Source organism: Hevea brasiliensis, chromosome 11 (assembly GCF_030052815.1).
Source record: "Hevea brasiliensis isolate MT/VB/25A 57/8 chromosome 11, ASM3005281v1, whole genome shotgun sequence".
In the NCBI taxonomy this organism is placed as follows: domain Eukaryota; kingdom Viridiplantae; phylum Streptophyta; class Magnoliopsida; order Malpighiales; family Euphorbiaceae; genus Hevea; species Hevea brasiliensis.
Window position 1 is genome coordinate 7,454,722 of NC_079503.1, and position 18,029 is coordinate 7,472,750.

At 33.8% G+C, this 18,029-nt stretch overlaps 2 protein-coding genes across 2 annotated transcripts; one reads left to right on the forward strand and one right to left on the reverse strand.

The window, feature by feature from the left end:
• The first annotated feature begins 10,483 nt into the window (after positions 1-10,483).
• On the forward strand, positions 10,484-12,592 carry LOC131170413 (E3 ubiquitin ligase PQT3-like). Its single transcript, XM_058129462.1, has one exon. It carries the CDS (start codon positions 10,735-10,737, stop codon positions 12,451-12,453), a length of 1,719 nt encoding a protein of 572 aa, XP_057985445.1. The 5' UTR covers positions 10,484-10,734; the 3' UTR covers positions 12,454-12,592.
• A 575-nt stretch (positions 12,593-13,167) lies between these two features.
• LOC131170627 (beta-galactosidase 9-like) lies at positions 13,168-16,474 on the reverse strand. Its single transcript, XM_058130121.1, has 5 exons — positions 16,397-16,474; positions 16,250-16,305; positions 14,963-15,068; positions 14,780-14,867; positions 13,168-13,238 (listed from the first exon to the last, which is right to left on the reverse strand). The coding sequence occupies exons 1-5, from the start codon at positions 16,472-16,474 to the stop codon at positions 13,168-13,170; spliced, it is 399 nt and encodes a 132-aa protein (XP_057986104.1).
• Between the last annotated feature and the right edge of the window lie 1,555 nt (positions 16,475-18,029).

An 18,029-nucleotide genomic window follows, 5' to 3' on the forward strand; every position in this document is an offset into this window, starting at 1 on the left:
AGAGCTTGCAAAAGTTTATGCTATGTTGAGAAAATATACAAGAACAAAGGTGAGCGTATAACACCTCTCACCCGTCTACAGTGTAGCCGAGCAAGGAATACACATTCGGTGCCGGAGCACCCTATCTTATGCTATCCTATTCACTGTTAATTTCAAAACTTTATTTGTTCAAAAATGGTTTAGGCACTAACGTTATTTATTAAAGTCTGACTAATGTGATAAATACCATATGGTCTCAATAATCATAATCACATTCTCATTCATAATCACACTCAGCTCTTATATCGAAATTCTAAATTTCATCAATGTACATAATTTCCAACTAATTGCATAAAATCACAGTCTACATGTTATACAGTTTAATTAAATCACAAATTTATTCAGTACAACATAAGAAAATAATTAATATATACAAAATATATTATATGCTTAATGCGAGCCCTATCTATATGCATTACTGAGGAGGTGATAACCTTGAACTCTTCTGACACTTCTGCAGATCTGGACTAAAAAAATCTCAGTCAATTGTCTACTGGTTTTACCTTCAGTACCTGTGTGAGGAAATAATTCCATTACACTAAGCATTTCTGCTTAGTGGTGCAATAATACAACAATGAAATAATATATGCAAATAAAGAAAGAAATAAATCATAATTCAGATACTCAAGAATCAATTTAATTTGGTATGGTATTTTTAGTATCAACTATCTTATATACTAGTTTGTTCCTCTTTGAAAGTGCTAAGTTTATAACCTTTCAGTAATAATACCCAGTATACAAATTATTCTAACTGAATTGTATTTTAAGTCTCTAGGATTCTGCAAATTGTATTTTTGTTATGTTTCTATTGCTAATCTCTTTTACTCATTTCATTCAATACTTAATTTAATTGTGCTGAAATTTCATTATACTTAACTTAACTGCTTGAATGAAATAATATTTTAATTGATTGCCCGTGTAGCCTATACACTGACCAGGCTAGATAAATGGATAAAATAGCACTAGGTACCTTGTACTTCAAGCCGTCACACCATCGGTCACAAAGTATCTCTCGGTGTGCAAACAGTGGATGAAATAGCACTGGGTACTTAGTACCTCGGGCCGTCACACCATCGGTCACAAAGTATCTCCTGGTGTGCAAATAGTGGATGAAATAGCACTGGATACCTAGTACCTCGGGCCATCACACCATCGGTCACAAAGTATCTCCCGGTATGCAAACAGTGGGGCTAAGAAGCCATATAATCAATCAGGCAATAAGCCGAGTATAATTACACAATCCGTATAGCCATAGGCTATTAAAATATAGTGCGGCATAATAAGCCATAAAACACAATATGGCACGATGCCATTTACAATACAGCTGTTAAAACCCTATTGGCATGCCAACCTATCCAAACTAGTCAACTAGGCAAACTAGGGCATATTACAAGATTACATATTTAATTCTTTATTTTTACGGTTTATACGTCCTTATGCCTTTCACTGGTCAAGGAACATGTTGACCTTTTGATACATCATGGATAAGTTGATTCTAGTATCAACATGTCACAATTTGTATTTCAATATGATACCAATATAGTACATTGTACAATTCTCACAAGTTGGCATTTATTGCCAATTTTATTTCTAAGGCTTATTGTATGATAATGTCAATTTTTCAGTTTTAGCATGCTAGATTGATCTATCTCAATGTTCTATTTCCCTTGGTTTTTAGTTTCTGATCAAAGAAGCAAATTTATAGGTCTATGTCTTATTGAATTTTGCCACTGATTTCATGTCATTCTGAGTTGTATAGACCAAGATATGATCAATTTACTAAATCTGGACAGATTGCATTTTCAATGCAATTTTAGGTCATTTTTAGGTCAAATTCAATTCAGGCAGATTTAAGACCCTAACTTGGGTAAGCAATTTGACTTGGTTCTGGTCATTTCTGGGCTTTGGTGTCTTCATAAGAGTTGTAGCTCTATGTCTAAGCTTTCTATTGATGTAAGTTTCAGGTCATTTGGACTTGTTTTGAGTGAGTTATGGCCAATTGAATGGGTATTGTTCATATGGTCAAATTCTTGGTTACAATGGTTCTGGACAGTTTTGATACCTCAACTTGTGCAAGCAATTTGACTTAGTAAATGGCATTTCTGGATTTTGTGATCTTCACCAAAGTTGTAGCCCTATGTCAAAGCTTTCCAATGGTATAAATTTCATGTCATTTGGACCTATCAACAGTGAGTTATGGCTATTTACGTGAATACTGTTCATATTGTCAAAAATTCTGGGTTCACTAATGGCAATCCGGATTTGGTCACTTTTTAGGTCACTTTCTAGGCTAAATTTTAGCATAACTTCTACATGAAAATTGGTCCATTACAAGTCTAATTTTATCTTCAATTGGCCTCATACCAATTGGGGTCACACATTTTTATTTATGGCTCAATTTATTTATTATTTTCAACAGAACACAACCTGCACAAGAATTTACACTTCCAATTGTCATTCCTCCTTCTCCCAAAACTACAATTCAGCATTCATAGCACTTCTAATCTCATTCATCAAGTCTCAAATTAGTCAAGTCATAGCAGTATACATAAATCCTCAATATACAATACACAACCTTAATTCAAGGAGGCAAAATTAACATCTTAAATATGGGATTTAATTAGCTAATACCTATACTTCAATTAGCCATATACAATACACTTTCACTACTCCATCCATACTACAATTCACCAAGTAATTTCATGAAATTATCAACCTTCTAAGCTCATCAAAGCTGCCAGAATTTACCACTTGTCCTAGGTCTTCCACAATTACTCAAACCCTACCTCAAAACATCAACATTAAACATACACATGAAATAATCTTTCTAACTCATGTAATATCTTAATTAACATCACAAAACACCCCTTTTACACATGAATAAATCAAACTCTAAATTCTTCCATGGCTGCCAAATTTGAGTTCACCAAATACCCAACCAATTCTTCAAATTTCTTAACCATTCAACTCATCTCAATGTTTAATTAAGTGAGGAAGGGAAAACTAGCACTAACCTTTTGTTTGGAGCTTGCTAAACCTTGCAATTGCTTCTTTTTCTTGCTGCCTAAAGCTTTCCCATGGTGTGGAGACAAAGTTTGATGAGTTTTAAGTTGAAAATGGGGGAGGATTGAAGCTTGCATGATGAATTCTCATGGAGGAAAAATGGAGACCCATATTCGGCCATGGAAGTGGAATTGAAGAAAATGAATTGTTTTCCTCATAGAATCTGTCCACTTAGTGCTTTTATATGTCCATAATGCTCCACTAATTAAGGTTTATGAATATAATATATGCCACTCACTTTAGGTTAATATTAGTATAATTAAACTTATAGTTATTTCAATTATATCCCCATAATTTCTTTTAATTACATTATACTTATTTTCATGACATTTTCAAATTTTAATACTACTTATTTTTCATGGACATTTAGGTCAAAAGTCAACTCTAGGTGTCAATTGACCAAAATGCCCCTCTTCGGGTTGCATTTCGAATTTTTCGGTAACACGGATTTAATCCTTGACCCGCCGATTTCTTAAATTTTCATTTTTATTTGTACTGACTTACTAAATTTTCTTTGACATTTTCACTGTCCATTACACATCAGTAGACCTTTAATTATGTCCCAAAAATATTTTCCAAGGTTCTCCGTGGTCCAGGGCTAGTCAACGGTCCTCGCCGTAATTTTTCGGTGCGGTCACCCATCGCTACGATTCTAGCATGTTTAACCTAATTGCACTTCGTCTCTTTTATTTTTCTCTTAATTTTTCTTGTATTTTCTTACCTTGTATCCCATCATTTTATGTCTCCTCGCTATCTCCAAAATGTAGTTCCAGACATTCTGATAGTCCGAGCAAACATCAGCCGCTGGAACAGTGAAACATACATACTATGTAAAGTAAGGATGTTACAGAGCGATAGGCTCAAGTTACTAAAGAACACGAGCAACAGGAGGAAAAGCTTTTTACAACAACCTGTTACTCTTTTAACACAAGTGGAGATGCTTGGTTAATAGATAGTTGCTACACACACCACATGACTTTAGACATCAGTAATTTCAAGAAAATTGAAAAGACCTACTCTTCTGAAGTGAAGATTATGTTGAAGCTAAAAGAAAAGGAGTGGTTTGAAGTACAAACAAATTCAGGAACAAAATTAATTCATGATGTTCTATATGTGCTTGAAATAAGTCAAAGTTTGTTGAGTGTAGGTCAGATGTTAGAAAGAAATTATACTTTACATTTTGAGAATATGTCTTGCACTATATTTGATCAGTCTAGTTGTGAGTTATGGACTGCCAAAAGGAAGAGCAAAAGCTTTCCTATTGAGTGGAAGTAAACTGAAATTCATGCCTTTCCTAATTATGTTGATGATTCCTCATTGTGGCATAAGAGGATGGGTCATTTTAATTACTCTTCATTGAAATATATGCAAAGTAAGGAGTTGGTTAAAGATATGCCTATGGTATGTGATACTAAGGGTGTGTGTGAAGTATGTTAATTGGGGAAGCAAAAAAAAAATTGCCATTTCCAATGAATATGGCTTAAAGAGCATTTCAGAAGCTACAACTCATTCACAATAACATGTGTAGACCTATGAATACTCCATCCTTAAGTGGAAATAGATATTTTATTCTCTTCATTGATGATTTTTCTAGAATGTGCTGCGTTTACTTTTTAAAACAGAAGTTAAAAGTTTTTGGTGTATTTCAAAAATTCAAAGCTGTGGTGGAGACTTAATCTGATTGTAAAATAAAGATTTTAAGGTATGATAATGGAATTGAATATACTTCTGAGAGGTTTGATAAGTTTTGTGAAGAAGTTAGGATTCATCATCAGCTCACTGTCAGTTATACTCCTCAACAGAATGGGGTGAGTGAGAGAAAGAATAAAACAATGATGGAAATGGCAAGGTGTCTTTTGTTTAAGAAAGATATGCCTAAGAAGTTTTGGGTTGAAGCAGTTAACACTGCTGTATATTTGCTGAATTTGTTACCTATAAGAGCCTTAAAAGGTAAAACTCCATTTGAAGCATGGTTTGGGAATAAACCTTTAGTTAGTCATCTAAGAGTGTTTGGATGCAATTGTTACACACTTGTTCTTGATGTTAAGAGGAGCAAGTTGGATCACAAGGTTGAGATTGGAGTGTTTCTTGGACATGGTAGCAATATGAAGGTTATAGAGTGTTTAATGTGCAAACTGAGAAGGTGATTATCAGCAGAAATATCAAATTTGATGAATTTGCATCTTGGTGTTGGGATAAAAAAGAAGTTGTGACTACTAGCAATGATTTCGCTAGTGGAAACATGCCTCAAGAATAAGATGCAACTCTTTTAGAAGATGAAGTCGATGTTGGAAGTGATTCAGATATTGAAAATGCAGTGAGGGGAACCAGATCCTTAGCTGATATTTATGAACGATATAATATAGCTTTGGTAAAACCTGTGAGTTATGAAGAGGCTACAAAGTCTTCAAATTGGAGGGCTACAATGGAAGAGCTAAAAATGATTCATAAAAATGAAACTTGGCAGCTGGTTGACAAGCCTACAATAAGAAAGTAATTAGAGTGAGATATAGAACCAAGATGAATTTGGATGGTTCAGTTAACAAATTCAAAGCAAGACTAGTTGTCAAAGGCTACTCATAATAGTATGGGGTGGATTTCATAAATACCTTTGCACCAGTAGTAAGGTATGACGCAATAAGGCTTCTCATTGCCTTAGCAGCTCAGAAAATTTGGGAAAATTTTCAGCTTGATGTCAAATCAGCCTTTTTGAATGGCTATCTACAGGAGGAGATATTCGAAGAACAACCACCTGGTTTTATTGTGAAAGGAAAAGAAGACAAGGTTTATTTGCTCAAGAAGACTATATGGTTTAAAATAGGCTCCTAGAGCTTGGGACACCAAAATAGATGAGCATTTGTTAATGATGGGCTTCAAAAGAAGCATTAGCGAGGCTACTTTGTATGTGAAAAGTGTTAATGGTGATTTACTAATAGTGTCATTGCATGTAGATGATCTTCTGATTGCTGGTAATAACGTCTCATTTGTGAAAGAATTTAAGAAGGAAATACAGAATGTGTTTGAGATGACTGATCTTGGAAGGTTGTCTTATTTCCTTAGAATGGAAGTTCATGAATTTGAGGAAGGAACTTTCATAAATCAAGAGAAATATGCTAAGGAGATTTTAAGGAAATTTATCATGGAGAATTGTAAAGCAGCTGATACTCATTTACCCTAGAACAAAAATATGGGCAAAGAAGATGGGTTTGATAAGGTGGATGCTAGAATTTATAGAAGTTTAATTGGGTGTTAAATATATATGAAGTTAATGGGATAAGTAGGCAGTGATTAGGGTGGTTCAGTTGATGACATGAAGAGCACATCTGGATATGCATTCACCATTGGTTCAGGTGTTATAAGTTATAATTAAAAAAAGCACGATGTTGTGGCTCAATCAACAGCTGAAGCAAAGTATATTTCAGTTGCAGCTGTTGTTAATCAAGTTATATGGTTGAGAAAAATTATCAATTATTTGCATCGGATGCAAGAAGAAGCTACAACCATTTATGTTGACAATCAATTTGCTGTGGCTATGGCTAAAAATCTTGTTTTTCATGGAAGAACTAAGCATATAAAGATTAAGTATCATTTCATCAGAAACGCTGAGAAAGAAGAAGAAGTGAAGTTGGTTCATTGTTGTTCAGAAGTCCATTGAGCTGATATTCTAACTAAGCCCTTGTCCAAAGTAAGGTTTGAAACATTAAGGAAGACCTTTGGTGTTTCCAGCAAAAGGGCTAAGGATGAGTGTTGATGTAAAGTGACACTTTTGCTGTCACTTGTTAGTTAAGTTTTGGTTAATGATTATTTTGTAATGTACTAAAGTATGGGTTAATATGGCTGATTTCAGTTCAGCAGATATGTATGGGTTTAATCAGTGAAGTATGGGGCTTTTCTTGTAAAACTTAACTTAATGTACTAGTGCTTATATATATTTTGAATTAATGAAATATTGCAGTAGAGAAAGAGAGTTCTCCTGCAATTTCTCCCCATTTTCTTTTTTCTCTATGCTTACACTTACATAGACAACGCCAACATCTAAAATTAGGCAATGGTCCATATCTAGACAATAATGTCTCCCTAAATTATCTTTAACAAGGGATAAAACAGATTTATAGGTTTTAGTTACAACCAATCGCTCTTCTTCCTTCTAAATTAGTTATCAAGTAGTCATCAGCTGTTTAACTCTCCAAAAGAAATTGGGAGTTCCTCTTTTATAATGATGTGAAATTAGTTAGTACATTTTTTGTCTTATGGCCTCATTTTCACATACCATTAATTGTAAGGATGCCAGAATTGTTGAAGACTGGAGTGTCCTGATTTATGACTAACACAGGAAATGTTTCTGCAATGTAATTGTATCATGCTCTTGATAATAATTAATGGCAACCCAAACACAATAAACCCTCTCTCATCTTCAACAAGCTAATAACTCATCAATCTTCTACTAACTCGAATTCCTTTTCTATTCAACTTCTTAGAAAATGAGAGAAATTAAAAGAAAAATAAGTAAAACAAAAAAAAGCGAATGTTAAAGAAATGGGTATGCTTGTAATGATGATAAGGACTGCAGAGATGAGTTTAATGAGCCCTCAACTCAAGCATGCCATCTTCACTCCTATAAAGGGTTGCTGAATTTCGAAAATTTTGTGCCATAGTTGAGATCATCGGTAATTTTTTGCGAAATTTAAAAGATTGTTGTTGATATAGTACGGATAAAAATCCGATCCAGAAGGAAAAGGATTTGGATCTTCAAATTCGAATTTGATTCAAATTTCATCGGTATATAATTTTGAATTAGATTCGAATTGGATTCAAAATCCTCTCAATCCAAGGATTTGGATCTTCTTATAATTTCACCTCTCAATCCAAGGAGGATTCAAATTCAATTCAAAAAAATTTTTTTTCCTCCTTGGATTGAGAGGTGAGAAAGCTAATTGGATTGAATGAAAAATTTTAAGTCACGAATTATTAATTTTGCAAATTATGGTCTATATTTAGTTATTTATTTATGCATCAGAGTGGGAGAGGGGTAAATTATCTATGCATGAAATTTAACACCAAATGTAAATTATGTAGAATTTAATTATTGTATTTCATATTTTAATTTTTTTGTGTCAAATATATAATTTCATTATACATTTTAAATTCATTGATTTGAGGTACAATCTTTCTTTGTATGCTTGGATTGGAAACCTGCTGAGCCCTGAAACCCAATTCAACTTATAAGTTCTTCAATAGTATGGGTGAAAAGTTCTTAAGGAAAAAAAAAAAAAAAAGAACTAAGCATTCCAATATATTGGTTTTACAAGGAATGGAGGACTTTAGCCATGGAGAAAAGTAATAGAACAGGGCGAAAGAGAAGTTCCTCGATTTCTGGATGAAAAGAGGTCAACCTGTGTTTCTCCTTAGAGACATCAGTACCATGAAGCCCGGAAGGTTCACGGCTGAGAAAGGGATGAAACCAAACTGACCCTAAGTGGCTTCAACTGATTTTGATTCTAAGGTGATTTTGGAATGGATTCAATCTGATTTGAAGTGGTTTGAATTTCAGTTTATAGATGGTTTGATTCAGTTTTAATTCAACTTCAAATTGATCCAGTTTAAAATAACTAATTTTTTTTAAATTTGACTATTTTATTTTCTATTTATATTTTCATTATGAAGAGTGAAACTCTATGCTAATCAATGACATTTTTTTTATCACGAGACATCATTTGTCTCTTACGGTTCTTTTTGCACATTGTTACCTTCTATAATGATGATTTTAGTTGATGAGTTTGGCGAATGTTTGTCACGAGCAGGAGAGGGCGACAAAGTATAGTACGCAGGCGAAGCATATGGAGTAGAAAACAGCTTTCAGTCATCTATATAAATCATCATAATAGAAAACCTTTTCCAAAAAGATGACCCTGATTTTCTTCGTTGTCATTTTTTTCTTTGCTTTCTTTCTTCTTTGCAGAAGAAGACAAATCCATCTCCATATCCTCTCTGTCCTTGTCTTTTATAGTGCACAAAACCTATAAAACGTCCCGGATAGTGCATGCTGCTTTAGCATCTTATATACATCTATACGTAGGCATAATTTGCAAGAGTGATGATGTCGTCGCTGTTGTTATTTATGCATCAACTTTGATGAGAGAGATCTGATTCTGGATTCGATAGAACGACTCATCACTTAACTTTTTTTTTTTTTAATGCATAATTGATTGCATTAAACACCCAATGGGGCAGATAAACAGATAAAGACTTACAGCCAGAATTAGAATAAAATAACCCCTACTCAAAATAAGGCCTAGCTCCCTGACCCAACCCATCAAATCTATAATCTTCCCCTATGCTAAAGCACATAAAGAATCTCAAGTTCTCAACCATCAACCATATATGAAAAGTTGACTATTTGAATAATTTATCAAGATTATCGATAAGTGGCCTAAAATTAGAATTAAAGGAAGATTGAGTTTCTCTAATTTTCCTTATTTTCGCTTTGCATTTTTATTGTGAAAATTAAAAATTACAGATAATAGAAAAAAATTAATTAGTTTTTTAAGAAAATGAATATTGACATAGATAAAAATTTGAGAGATTGGAAAATTATGGAGATGAAAATATTAGAAAGGTGAGAAATGAGAGAAAAATCCTACATTTGAAAATTAAGAGAGATGAAAATATTTGAGATCAAGGAAAGAATAATTTAAATTATTTAAATTTGATATTTATAACAAAAAAAATATTTCTAAAATATCCTTAAAAAACAAAGAAACGAAATCCATAAAAATTTAAAGAAATAGATACCTAAGTCTAGGGATGGCAATGGGTAAGATATCCTACCTGAACCAAAATCCAATTAATATTTTCAAAACTTGAACCCATCTCAAACCTGATTAAAATTTATTCTCAATTAATCGAATCCGTCCAAACTCGACTATTATTACCCGAAAAATATCAGAACCCATTTAATTTTATATTTTTTAATTAAAAATCTATATAAAAAATTATTTTTATTAATAATTCATATTCTAAAAATTTAATAAAATTATAAAATATTTTAATTTCATCTTATATAAAATAAATTATATAAAAATTTATAAATATTATTATAAAAAATATATATTTTATATTTAATTAAATATTTATATAAACGAGTTTGGATAACATATATCTAACATGTAAAATTTAAATTTATCATAAATATTAAATTTTAAGCCAAAACTCATCATAAATTTAATTATATACTATTTAAACTCATCCTATTACATTGAGATTAGTTAAATATACAGAAAAACACCAAGTCCAATTGGATTTGGGATTAGCAAAACTGCCTACGCGTCTATGGCTATGCTTGCACCTCAAGCAGTTACGCGTCTATGGCTATGCCTGCAGATTGGCGTACAACAATTTCTGTTTCACCGACCCTTTGTGGGCAATTCACAATTCAATCGCATGTTGATTATACTTTTTGATCCTCTTGTATACGAGTGAAATAGCAATTTCTCTCTCTCATATTAAAGTTTGTATTCTTTCGTTACTATTCAATTCGATGCCAAAGAGTATGATTCCATCTCTGTGGATGGCTCTGTTATTTCTGTTGATGCTTTGAAAAGGAAAATTTTTGAATATAAGTATAAATCTAATATGAAGTCTCTTTCTAATGGTCTATGTTTTGGTACTGATTTGGGCCTTGTGGTCATTAATGCCCAGACCAATGATTGTTATGTTGATGATACGTTGATTCCTAATAATACTCGTGTCTTGATTCGCCGTATTCCTGGAACGAGGCGTGGCAAGCCCGTAGACACTGCAACTATTGTTGTTATTGAAAAGCAACAGCCACTTAGTTCCTCTTATCGCACTGGTTCATCCAATACTGAAACTGTTGTTACTGCTTCATCCAGAAGCACCCCCGTAAATACTGGTGTTAGTTCTGTGTCTGCAAGTACTATTACTAGTTTGTCCTCAACAAAATGCAGTGGAGACGCAAGTTTTGGATATGATGATGGGTTTGGGGACGATGTGTTTGTGATTCCCAGAATGAAGCCAGCTCAGTCTAGCATGACAAGTGTAGATGTGGAATCTGATGAGGACAGCAAGATTAAGGCTTTAGTCAATACTCCAGCCTTGGACTGGCAGCTTGAAGGTTCTATTGGTGTGGGTTCTAGGACCCAAGGCGTGAATGGTAGGGGTTGCGGAAGAATGGATGGCCATAGTTTTGGTGGATTGTGGAAGAAAACACCTCCAGAAGGTTATATATGTCACAGGTGCAAGGTGCCGGGACATGTTATTCAGTATTGCCCAACAAATGGAGATCCAAATTATGATTTCAAAAGAGTAAGGCCTCCTACTGGTATTTCCAATTCGATGCTGGTGCCAAACCCAGATGGCTTTTATGTTTTGTCAAGTGGTGCAACTGCTGTTTTGCAGCCTAATGATGATGCTTTTAAGAAGGAAATTTTTGGCTGCTTCCCTTCAAAGAGATCCTGGTCTGTTAGTGATCTTCCACCAGAACTCCTCTGCCCCTTGTGCAAGCAAGTAATGAAAGATGCTATATTGACTAGCAAATGCTGTTTCAAGAGCTTTTGTGATAAATGTATTAGAGACCATCTAATCATCTCTAAGTTGAAATGTGAATGTGGAGCAGCAAACGTCCTTGCTGATTCTCTGATTCCAAACATGACACTTAGAGATACAATTAATTGCTTTGTGGAGTCTAGTTGTGGTAATAGCAGTAGCGGTGAAAATGCCAAAAGCAACTCTTTTCGAGTTATGGATGTGGAATCGGCTCACTGTTCGCAACCTCAGATTTCTACAAAAAAACTACCTGCAGGATCATTTCAGGAATCGAAGAAGACAACACTTTATAATATAGAAGACGAGGCAAATAAAAGGAAGCTTCTTGATGATCCATACAAGATTGCTAAAAAAGCTAGAACTACAAGAGCAGCTGATGTATCTGAAGCCACTATTGGGTCAACGAGAATGAAGGATACAGCATCACAAGGAAGTGTTCTGGTGGTTGAGGAAGATGTGCAGCAAGAGGTGGTTTCTCGCGAGGGAGGAAAGAATAGGAAAGTGGCTGAGGATGAAGTTCAGAAAAAATTGGTTTTCAGCAGAGGAGGAAAGAAAAAGAGAGGAATAAAAAATTCTCAAGATGACTCTCACAGCTTTTTGATGCCTGTTGGCTCTTATGCATATAATCCATATTGGGCTGGTGTGCAGGCGGGGATGGAAGGATACGTAGCACCTTATTATGCTGCTGGTGCAATGAATTATGGGCTGAGCCCCTTTGGGACTACATTCAATGGCATGATGAATCAAGCCTCTTTCAGTATGCAGCAAATGTGCGGCAGGCAATGAAGCTATTGGCGCAAAGCTCTACAATGATTTTAACTGCAATTGTTCCTCTTTTCTTTTTCTTTCAGGGCTATATGTATAAATAATCAAATCCAACATTGATACAGTGATGCAGTTTGGTCTAACATTGACTTTTACTTATAGTTGCTGGTTTGGTATTTTAATAAAATTTTCTTTTTTTCCTAGTACATTTTTTGCTTATTTTATTTATCTGCTCTCTCAATGAAATGATATTTGCAAAAAGACACATTGAGGATTGTAATGAAGCCTAAGAGGCTGAACAAATTTTGTAGTATGATGAATCTTTTGGAAGCGTATTCATAAGTCCATTATTAGGATTCCATTTTGATAGTAATTGACAAGCACGATGGTGGCCATGTGTTGTAATTGTCTCTGGACCTATGAATCTTATGGAACTCATCTCGTGCTTTTCTTAGAGAGGAATATAATATTCTCAGGAATAAAACAATATTAGAAAAACTATTCCTTTGGAAATCTTTGTTTTACATTTCTTTATAAAAAGTCACACACACAAATTAAAATGAAGTTTAAATTAAAAATTTTGTATGAATTTAATTATTTGAAGATTGACTAAAAAGTGTGTAGTATTGAAGGTGAAGAAGTAGGAGGAAATACCTGTGATGTGCTACAATGATACTGTGGAAAGTGGTGTTGTTCTTATAAAAAATAATGGTAATAATAAAAGATCTATGTTTTTCATCTTTCAGGAACTTTGATGTAACATTCTTCTTTGGCATAATCTCGAGCAAAACCATCATCATTTTTCCCTTCTCTTGATAAAAAAAAAAAAAAGCATTTTATATTTGCAATCATCTGGTATCATGGATCATCTTTTAATAGTCCAATGTTTTTATAAATTGACAAGTCTAATTATTAATCCAAACAATTTAATTAAAAAATTGGTTAAATATAACAATTTCATTAATTTGATGGTATTTCCTTAATTGGCTTTTGTGCAAAGAGCTTAGATAGCTGGCCTATTGTTAATTCCTTGAGGTTCCTATACTAAAAATGTGGCATCATACACAACAATACAACACTTCTCCTTCCCAAGACATTCCTGCAAAAGCCCAAAAACTTTCACTTAAGTGCAAATTACTACGCAAGCAAATCAAATGTAATAAATTTAAATTGGCAGAAGATTATCTCCTCCACCTTTTCCACCATATGCCTACTATGCATAGCGTCAGAGAGCCCTTCTGGAAGGAGCAGCATGTTCCCTTGGAATTTCCATAGCTAGAAGCGGAGTTCATATCAGATTGGCTTGTTCTCAGCACACGAATCACTTACAGCTCCTGCTTAGTATCCATGTTATTAAATTAATGGTAGATTTAGACAGGCATCTAAGGATATGATTGTAAAGTGATTAAAGCATGTTATCTGAATTGATAAAACTAGAAGGATATACAATTGAAAATATTATATAAGTTGATGATTTTTATTGTCATGAAGCCTATTTTATGTATACAATAGTTTTTCTGCAAAGCAATAAATATTTGCAAAGAAAAATATTCTTTTATGCATTGGTACTAAGGTGAAATTCTCTATCGAACTCAGGGTGGCATCACCATCATAATGTTAATTTGTTGATAGGCTATAGATTTTTTTTAAGTGATTGAATGATTGGAACGAGGATTGTTGAACTCAGGACACTGTTGAAGCTGTACGAGCGTCCACTAGAAACTTACTAATGAGATCATTGGTACCACAACACAGGAGGTAGTCCTTAAAGCTAAACATCGTGATAGCAGTTCTAGATACTTGGGGAAAGAGAAATTCTTCTGATCTAAGTCAAATTTGAGAATTTGATGTCACAGGATCACCTGCCAATTATTATTCTGCTATCCAAAGACTGCATGATGAAACTAGATGGCGAGAAATATCGGTTTTATTCAATTACAAACTTGTAACATGGTCTTATGTTTCTGCTGACAATAACGCCTAATTAGCACAACAAATGCTCAATCCTTCTTGTGTTTATTTATTCATTTATATTTGAGAAAAATAAGCATGTATAAGGAATAAAAAAACCTTAATAAATCAGTCAATAAAAGATCCTCCAGAACAGGGGGATGGAGGATCTTCAATCCAAACGATAAAGCAATCGGCAATTAGTGATAATTTTCTTTCCCAATTTGATAGATGCATGGAGTTGCTTGAGATGCCCCCACTTTGGCTTATTCAAATTCCTTGCAAGTCTTAAACTTTTATGCCATGACATTGTTAATGGCAATATTTGATATTTTTGCTAGCAATACATCAATCAAGGTTTAAAATATATATCAACATAGATTTAATTGTGAATTACCATATTCATCAATTGGAACCTTATAATCACATGATGTGGTTATATATGGACCTCCTGCGTTGGGTCCAAAGTTGGTTCCTCCATAATACTGAATGGAGGTTAAGAAAAACTTGTCAATAAGTTAAAGCAAACATAAGTCCATTGAAAATAAACATATGAAGTCATTACTTTGCAGGGAAATACCATATAATAGTTATTCAAGACCCCACCATCTTGGACAAATCGAGCAATTGAAAATGCTAAATCTTTAGCAGTGCTATATGGGTTTTTCCCACCCCAGGCCTTAAACCTACAAGGACATACAAAAAATGCAGATTCTATGTATTTCAATAAGGTCAACTAGAAGAAACAATGTTATTTCAGTAGAAAAAAGGCCTACTATCCACTTCAATTCTCAAAATTTTTGGACTTATGGGATTGTTTGGATGGAACGTATCACAGTAAAAGCCCTTGTAGGTATCAATCTGCAGCACAACATGGAACAGAGCCATTAAGAGGCCAACTAGTATGAATGTTACTTTAAACTTCTGTGATTAAGTTATTTAATGCTGAAGAATTAGAAATAATGAGTACAATGGGTAGTGGAGCATCTGGTTGCTGGCACATAATCCACAAAACTCAACTTTTTTAGGCTACAGCCATTTGTGCACGCCATTGAATGTAACTTTTCCCTACATTTCCGTGAAGTCCTGATACTACACCACCGAAACTAAGTGAAATAGTCAATGTGGCAGTCAAAGTATCAATGCTCATTCAAAGAGTCAAAGTCGAGCCAAAATATCCAAAGTGGAGATCAAAGTGTCAAATGCTCATTCAAAGAGTCAAAGTCGAGCCAGAGCTGACTCAACCACCTAAACTGAGTAGGATCAAACCCGTTAAAAGATTGTTCAGTCTAGGTCCAAATGGGATAGCAACAAGAGAAGGAGCAAAGTGATCGCCCGGGAAACAAGCCAAGCAAAATTTATACCAAGTAATACTAGCGTCAAGCAAAGATCAAGCCGGATTATAAGGAGAAAATCTCGGGATGTCAACCTAAGATTGTCTCTGTGATTAAGGCAAGACTATTTTCCTTAAAACTTATAAATATTAGAAGCAGCTAGGGGGATCAAGAACATTAGTTTTGTAAAAATTCACTATTGAATTATTCTCTTATTCACAACCTATGATTTCCAAACTTGAGTGTCATAGTGGCTGGATGAAGGCCACCGACCTCACATTTTGTTGTTTTACAGGGTTACGTGCCACAGGACTAGACTTTAGAAGTTCATAGCAGCATCAGGTCCCATGATGTTTCCGTATTCATTCTCAATTTGTTATGCACAAACACAAAAGTTCAGCAACTTTGAGACAAACAAAAAATCCTAGTAATACAAATATAAATGCTACTTGAATCATATAGGAGAAAGAAGGAAAAATGCTACAAATGGAAAAACGTGTGCAAGAATTATAGGTCCTCTTTATGGAGCAAACGTTTTTGCTTCTTTCAGGATGTTTACAATTTTAGTGGTAAAAGCTTTCATTTCATTCTATAAAAAGCAAAATTATAGTGCTCATATCAAGTATTGATATGAACTAATGACAAAGGAAAAAAAAAATAGAGCAAGTAAAAAATGAAACCTTGTAAATCTCATTGTCTGTCCTCAATGCAATGCCTGGAGCATTGTCCAACCTCATAGGGAAGTCACTGAGATGCATATTAGTATTCTCTTTACAAGCATATTAGAAAGAAACCCATTATTCCATTCAACACAAACGTAAAAGCCAATCTGCAGAATGATATGAAGTCCATCTTTTTGAATGAGAGTGAAGAATTTTACAATGTCCAAATTTCCAGAGAAATTATATATATATATATATATATACACCCACACACACACACATACACACACACATATATATTAGGGGAGAAAATCAAAATTTTCTTTTTCAGCTTAAAAGTCTAGCAGTAATTCAAACCAACCGCCGGATAGGCTCATGGCGATCCCAGAAGACATAAGTTTTAATAGCATCAAGGCTGCCCTCCTTGGACTTGTTACTTAGATTAAGTCACATTTGCATACCACCACATAATCATAATACTTAGAAGTATAGAATCAGGAAATGCATTTAAAAGAACTGCTTGTTTTCTAGAAGTGCTAGCACCAGCTAGTGAACAATGATATTTTCAATACCTTAGGGTTACTGTAGGGATAGTGAATTGCACTAGAGAAAATGATTTTGTGTTCACCATTGATGATAATGGCACTGGAATCATATTCAACCATTGTTGCTGAGCACAAGCATAGTAAAGATAAACTTGCAATGAAAAGAATCACAATCTAAGAACTTGACAACATCTTGAATAAGAAATGACTGTTCTTTTTGTATCTTTTGATAAAGTAGAAAAGGTAACAAGGAAAAAGAAAACAAAATAACAAAATAAAGAAAGAAGTGGTAAGCTTCCCTACTCGAATTGAGTTAAAGCAGAATGCTTTCTCACCATTGATGTAAAGTGACACTTTTACTGTCTAATGGTTGCCGATTCCACAAAAAATTAACTGAAATTATCAGTAATAAAATATTTTCTGAATGAATGCAATAAGTGGTAATCCAAGTCAAACCCTAGAGACTGAGTTGCTAAATTTCGTGCACGTATATAACAGAAAAAGAAATAAAGGTGGGGGGGGGGGGGGTTGTAACACTAAATCAGAAGAAATCAAGTTCAGAAATTAAAGAACTAAATTTAGGTATAAAACTCTCAATTTAAACAAACTTCAGTCCAAGGTAATTCGTATTCCAATGCATGATTCAATTATAGACAAAAGAAATACAATTATCTCTTATTGAATAATTAACGTAGATTTACCAAACAGCGAGGTAAAACCCCTAACTTTCCTATACTCATCAATTCGAGGCCAGCACTCTTGTTGACTCTAATTATTAACTGAATTGGTATTAAGCAATCCTCATCAAATTAATAACTGCTTTAAGAACAGAAAGTAGTTAAGCTTGAACAACGATTTATAAAGTATAAATCATTTTATTCACCCTATTGTTTCCTTAGGTTATTATCGAAAACTTGGATCATAATCAATAAAACCTAATTGCTACTCACATTCAATCTTACACAACAATTACGCATTATGAAGATGAACTAGCAATTAATCACATCAAACAATTAACTAATAGGCATTTTTAGCAAACCATTCAATATATTAAAAATAATGAAATCGAGAAACAATAGATATTCAAAAAGGCATAATTTAAATTA